This window comes from Vombatus ursinus, unplaced genomic scaffold (genome assembly GCF_900497805.2).
Source record: "Vombatus ursinus unplaced genomic scaffold, bare-nosed wombat genome assembly UNPS02000582.1, whole genome shotgun sequence".
Taxonomy (NCBI): Eukaryota; Metazoa; Chordata; class Mammalia; order Diprotodontia; family Vombatidae; genus Vombatus; species Vombatus ursinus.
The window spans coordinates 9,430,129-9,437,050 of NW_020940360.1; the positions used below are offsets into that span (position 1 = coordinate 9,430,129).

Sequence of the window (6,922 nt, forward strand, 5' to 3'; positions counted from 1 at the left end):
AGAGAAGGTAACAGTCAGTTATAGAGTGCTACTACGTGCCAAGCATTGTGCTAAGTGCCAAAGATACATAGACAGGCAACAGACAATCCCTGCCCTTGAGAAGCTTACAATCTAACAGAGGAGGCAACACAAACAACTACGTACAAACTATATGTGAGATAAATGGGATTTAACAATAGAGGGAAACATCAGAATTGAAGGATAGGTTTCCTGTAGAAGATCAGATTTTAGGTGGAACTTGAACGAAACCAGAGAGTGACTTGTCCAAGGTCACACAGTTGGGAAGTAGCATAGTATTTATTTGTACTATAGATAATAATTATGGACTTATATCATGAGAGACTGTGGAATAATAGAAAAATAGCTGGCCTTAGAGTTAGGAAGGTCTGAGTTTAATTCCTTTTTTTTTTGTTTGTTTGTTTGTTTGTTTTGGGGTTTTTTTTTCCTGCTTCTCAACTAAAAGGGGATTTTATTGATATCACAGCCCCATTAAACCCAGGAACAAGGCCTTGTTACAACAGACTACTCAAGAGCACTTCAGTCAGGGGAGACAAACCAAAACTGGGTCCCGAGGCTGGTCTTTATTTGACCTTCTTCTTGGGGCACAGATTGTTGGTGTGGCCGCACTTCTTCTTACGGCAACTTACAGCGCGGGGGTACAGGCGGGCGTAACGCTTGCGGCAGATCATCTTGTCACAGTTGTACTTCTGGGCCTGCTGGAGAAGGGAAGGCTCCATGATGCCTCCTCGAAGACGCAGCACCAAGTGCAGAGTGGACTCTTTCTGGATGTTGTAGTTGCAGAGAGTTTGGCCATCTTCTAGCTGTTTTCCAGCAAAAATCAGACGTTGTTGATCTGGTGGGATACCTTCCTTGTCCTGGATTTTGGCTTTAACGTTCTCGATAGTATCCCTGGGCTCAACCTCAAGAGTGATAGTCTTGGCCGTCAGGGTCTTCACAAAGATCTGCATTTCTACAACGCTGCTCCCGCTGCTTGGCCGCCTCGCTGAAGAGAAAGAGGCCAACGCTGAGTTTAATTCCTAACCCTGACATACAATGCCTTAGACCAGTCACTTAGCTTCTTAATCTCATACCATCCCTTCACTCCCCTGAAACTCCCTAAGATTTTTGAGCTGAGGAGAAGACCCAGCTCTTATTTGGTAGAGGAATTTCAACAAAGATAGTTGCTTATGCAATGAAATCACAGATCCAGTAAAAAAAAAAAAAACAACATAATGAACCCCAGATGTTTCTTCTAATTACTCTCATAATGATATTGTTGTTGTTGAGTGATTTTTCAGTCATGCCTGACTCTGTGACCTCATTTGGGGTTTTCTTGGCAAAGATAATGGAGTGTTTTGCCATTTCCTTCTCCAGTTCAATTTCCAGATGAAGAAACTGAGGTAAATTGGTTTAAATACCTTGTCCAGAGTCACACAGCTAATTAGTGTCTGAGGCCAGATTTGAACTCAGGAAGATGAATCTTCCTGAGTCTAGGACTGGCACTCTATCCTGTCTGTGTGATGATAGTGAGGTGGTAGGAGAGTTTGCATAAAGTACAAGACAAATTCATTTTTACATCTAGAGTTGGCCCTTCTAGTAGGTCTCGAGTGATATAACAATGTGACTGGTAACATCTGATGAAGAGCTTCCTCCTAAGTAAATGATCAGGGGCTGCAGATGCACAACTGGAGGGATCTGGAGGGAAGATTCTCTTTGAGGGGCTATCTCACCTGCCTCTGGTGAATTCCTTAGACATGACAGAATAGACCTTTCCATTACACTGAGATTGTTGGGTAGGCCTATGAAGTCAATGGGGGGCCTTGGGGAACTTGGAATTCATTATATTTTTTTCTGCCATTGCTTAGGATAGATTTATAGATAAAGTATTTAAATCAACCAATTGATTCAGCTGATTGATCATGTTGATAGAATCCTGTATGCTTTAGTCAGAACAGGGCGGGGGGGGGAGAGATTATACTCTTTTCTCCTCTTCTAGAAAATGTTTAAGTGTCTACTGCATGTAAGAGGACACAATGATGAATAAAATATTACCTTTTCACTAAAAGAATTTATAATTAAGTTAGGAGCCATAGCCCAGGTTGCATTACCTTTGGAAAATAAGGATTGAAAAAAGACTATCGGCTTCTGGTAATCTTTAAGGGAGCAAATGTCATTAGAATGATGGGAGTGGAAGTCAGATTGCAGGAAATGAGGAAGTGGATGGTGAAGAAGTGAAAGTATTGGGTGTAGTCATTTTTTCCCCAGAAATTTATCAGCCAAGAAGAAAAGGAAGATGGAGTAGTATCAAAATATATTTAATAGACAGCATATTTGTAGATGGAAAGGAAGGATCCAAGGCACTGATAGAGAGTAAAGATGCAAGGATGTCTGATGGATCAAGGACTTGAAGAATCCTTTTTTATTTTTTATTTATTTATTAGGCAATTGGGGTTAAGTGACTTGCCCAGGGTCACACAACCAGTATCAAGTGTTTGGCCTGAGGCTGGATTTGAACTCAGGTCCTCCTGACTTCAGGGCCAGTACGCCATCCACTGTGCCACCTAGTTTCCCCTAAGAATCTTTTTTTTAAATGGGAATTCCCTTCCTCATAGAAAATGAGAGCTTAAAGATAATATAGCCATCGCATCCTGAGCCACCAGTCATCTTGATTTTTGTCTTGCCACTGGACTCTAATGACTCTGGAGAAAAGAGTGAGGCTGATGACTTTGTGCAGCTCTGCCTCACTTAAATCCAATTCATGTGCAAGGCATCCTTGTGATGTTATTGGACCTCTTCAAGAATGAAGGATGAGGGGCAACGAGGTGGCACAGTGGACAGAGCACCAACCCTGGAGTCAGGAGGACCTGAGTTCAAATCCAGCCTCAGACATATAACACTCACTAGCTGCGTGACTCTGGACAAGTCACTTAACCCCATTGTCTAATAAAAAAAAAAAAGAATGAAGGGTGAACACCAACCTAACTCTTTCATTTGACAAGTAGGTAAATGGATGTCCAAAGAATTGAACGGACTTGCTAAATGCCACACAGGTGCTTAGAGGCAGGGTCAGGGCTAGAATGGAGATCTATCTTTCATGAGTGGTAAAAATTGAACTGAATGTATTTAGAATGTATGGGAAATTCTTCTAACAGGGTTCTCTTGAATGGAAAGAAGTTCAATTGAAGCTTAGTACAGCCTTGGAAGGATAAATAAAGACATTAGAATTTATTGGACCAGTATTATCCATGTGTCCAGCAGAGTGCCCAGCCTTAAGAGTTTATTTATACATGTTTACACTTCTTTATAAGTTATTAGACTTGAAGACTCAACTCAAGCACCACCTTCTATGTGAAGATTTTCTTGATCTCCTTAATGCTAAACAGCTTTTTGTTTAGCCTACATACATTCATTATGTACATATTGCTTTCCCTGATAGATATAAGCACCATAAGAGTTGAGACTATCTTATTTTTATTTTGGTATCTCCAGTGCCTAGTCTGGTGCTTGTGCTAAATAGTATTTGATTGATTAATCATACTCAAGAAACAAATCTTTGTAATTGGTTTCTGAATTAAACATAATTCAGCTGGCTGATGCAGTTGTCTACATGCTGAGATTAATTCAGCATATTTTCCCCATCACCTTTGAAGGTCAGCTCCCACAATCTTCTGATTTTAGGGACAAAAGTATATAAGTGAATTTATGGAAGTGGAAAGCTGCATTCTACTTTGCAGATCATTTCACTTATGACTCAACTTTCTGTTGCCCATGAGCGTGGTGGACATGAGAATGGTGGAAGAAATGAGAAGAAATTCCAAAGGTACCTTCCTCTACTGTCTTCCCTTCCTTCTATCTCATACAGCACTCTTCTTCTAACCTTAATCCTTCCCTATTCTCCTCTGACAACATCTGTCTACAAAAAATTTATAATACTTGAAAAATACATCTGATTGCATAAAATGTTAGCACTTTGGATAGCCTCTCAGGGGCCCCCAGAAAAGCTATCCCAAATTCAAAATACTATTTGTATCTGCATCCACTCAAAACATACCTCCTCAGTTTCTACTGATATATTTATTTTAGTAGTCAGCCAGAGGACACAATTTATTCAAAACAAAGACATTTAATGAGAACCTGGTAAGAAAAGTAGGAATAGAATATTTCCTTTACACAGTATACTCTACCCTAAGTGCATATACCATCAGTGGGAAACATGCACTTTGTAAACCTTAGAACACTATATAAATACTAACTGTTCTTATTTTATTATTTCTATTATTGTTATCTGTACATATGGAATGATTGTGATCAGGGAACAAGCAGAGAGGGCCAATGATATTTGGATATCAGTATGCTATTCTCTCTGAGCCCACTACCCACTTATCTTTTGTGGTGTACAGTCCCCAACAGGTATATGGGTATGGAATACAGTCTCCTCTGGGAAATTATCCTTCTTAATCCATTATGGCTGCTGTTGATCAGTGTTATTTTGGTTCCAGTGTTTCCAGTAGTCTTGACTCTTGTAGGCATGAGTTTGTGGAGCTTCTCTCTTCTAACAGCTTCTACCTTTGGCTGGAATCTCTCATGAAAAACTGACTCTGCCATCTCTCTTTTAGCTTAAAACCAAGAGGCTTAACCTTCTGCTCTTTTCTGGAAGCAAACCCATATGTGACTGGTATTAGAATAGCTAACTAGCTGATTTTCTTCCCAAAAGAAGAGTCAATTCTCAGAACTTTAACTGTGGTTGTCTTTTTCTTCTTCTTCTATAGGATAGTTTATTTTAAGGCTATAAGCTAATTCACAACAACCATCCCATTACCTTAGCAATCACAGGCATTAAGTCTGTCCTTGAATCTGTTCACCCTCCCAGCACTTCTTGCTCACCAGGAGACAAGGAATGTAGTCCAAGTCTCTTTCTCATTTAGGATCAGAAAGTTCTTTTATCTCCACTTAATTTTGAATCGCTAAATTGTATGCCTTCAGAATCATTTTGTGATGCTTCCCTTTCTGCAAACTACCAAGGCCTGTCTGCTTCCAAGTTACCTATCTCCTCCAGCCTCATTTTATTAAGCCAAGAATTCTTTTTGGTCTCTATTAAAATGCAAAAGAGGGAGAACTGAGTCAAATTTGTAAGAATACAAGTCATTCTCCAATTGATAAATGGTCAAAGGATGTGAAAAGGCAATTTTCAGATGAAGAAATCAAAGCTATCAAAAGGCATATGAAGAAGTGCTCTAAAGTGCTTTTGATTAGAGAAATGCAAATTAAAACAACTCTGAGGTACTTCACACCTATCAGATTGGCTAATATGACCAAAAAAGGGGGGGAATGATAAATGTTGGAGGGGATATGGGAAAATTGGGACACTAATGCAGTGTTGGTGGAGTTGTGAACTGATCCAACCATTCTGGAGAGCAATTTGGAACTATACCCAAAGGGCAACCGAACTGCATACCATTTGATCCAGCTACTACTAGGTCTGTATCCCAAAGAGATCATAAAAAAGGTTAAAGGACTTACATGTGCAAAAATATTTATAGTAACCCTTTTCATGGTGGGAAAACAGTGGAAATTGAGGGGATGCCCATCAATTGGGGAATGGCTAGACAAGCTGTGGTATATGAATGTAATTGATTATGTGCTATAAGAATTGAAGAATGGGTAGATTTCAGAAAAACCTGGAAAGACTTGTATGAACCGATGTGAAGTAAAATGAGCAGAACCAAGAAAATATTGTATTAGCAACATTGCATGATAATCAACTATGAATGACTCAGCTCTTCTTAGCAACACAATAATCCAAGACAAGTACAAAGGACTCATGAAGGAAAATCTATCCATATCCAGATAAAGAACTGATGAACTCTGAATGCAGACTGAAGCATATTTTTTCACTTACTTTATTCTTACTTGTGTTTTTTTTTTCCCTTCTGATCTGTTTCTTCTTTCACAACTGTGACTGATAAGGAAATATTTTTACATGACAGCACATGCATAACCTATATCAAACTGCCAACCATTTTCAGAAGAGGGGAGGGGGGAGGGAGGAAGAGAGAAAAATTTGGAACTCAAAATCTTGTAAAAATGAATGCTAAATTGTCTCAATATGTAATTGGGAAAAATACTATTTAACAAATAGAAAATGCAAAAGAAGGGGAAAGGTAAAGGAACTAATCTTCCAAGGTTGAACCCAATGGAGGCATTGCCTTCCACCTCTGTCCTTTGTTCCCAATTCCTTTTTATTATGAATATGTGACTTGAAACAAGCTGCCCTATGCAATGCACATAAGTTTTACTATTACTACCACTTAACTACTGTGCTATAAAATTTTAGTGGGAAAAAATAAGAAATGTTTTAAATACTCTATATATTGTTATACACTCCTCTAATAGCTGCTATATCTGTATCTATCTATGTCTATGTCTATATCTCCATATATAATGTTATAGCACTTGTTATACTCAGGTAAATTGAATCATTTTTCTTGATTATGTTCAGTCAAGGCAATACAATTCCCCCTCCAACAGATCCTCTAAACAGTACCAGCTAGTTTACAAGGTGACACACTGAAGGCAATGGCATATTAATATAATAATAGTGAGATGAATACAAAGAAAAAGAAGTATTATTTTCCAAAATCCTTAAAAATATTAAAAGTGCTATAGAAAATACTTTATGAGTTATTATTTTATAAGCTGAACACAGAAAGAGGTGAGTGAATTATTTAAATCTGCAAAACACAGTGGTAGTTTCAACTCAACTCCCTTGGAATGGAATATATAATCTCACAGGGATCTACTATTTTCCTAGAAGAATTGAAGTTGATGAATCCATGCTTATCCTATCATCCATACCTCTGACCAACAATTGTTGAGAAGGAGATAGTGAGTCTGAGGGTCAGAGCAGAACAGGGTTCTAGGT

General features: G+C 38.6%; 1 protein-coding gene across 2 annotated transcripts; it reads right to left on the reverse strand.

Moving 5' to 3' along the window:
* Positions 1-528: 528 nt before the first annotated feature.
* LOC114038877 (ubiquitin-like) lies at positions 529-968 on the reverse strand. Of its 2 annotated transcripts, XM_027856398.1 has the most exons (2): positions 866-968; positions 529-778 (listed from the first exon to the last, which is right to left on the reverse strand). In XM_027856398.1, the coding sequence occupies exons 1-2, from the start codon at positions 966-968 to the stop codon at positions 582-584; spliced, it is 300 nt and encodes a 99-aa protein (XP_027712199.1). In that variant the 3' UTR covers positions 529-581. The 2 variants fall into 2 exon arrangements, with proteins under 2 accessions (XP_027712199.1, XP_027712189.1); XM_027856388.1 differs by having other exon boundaries at positions 567-968.
* Positions 969-6,922: the final 5,954 nt, after the last annotated feature.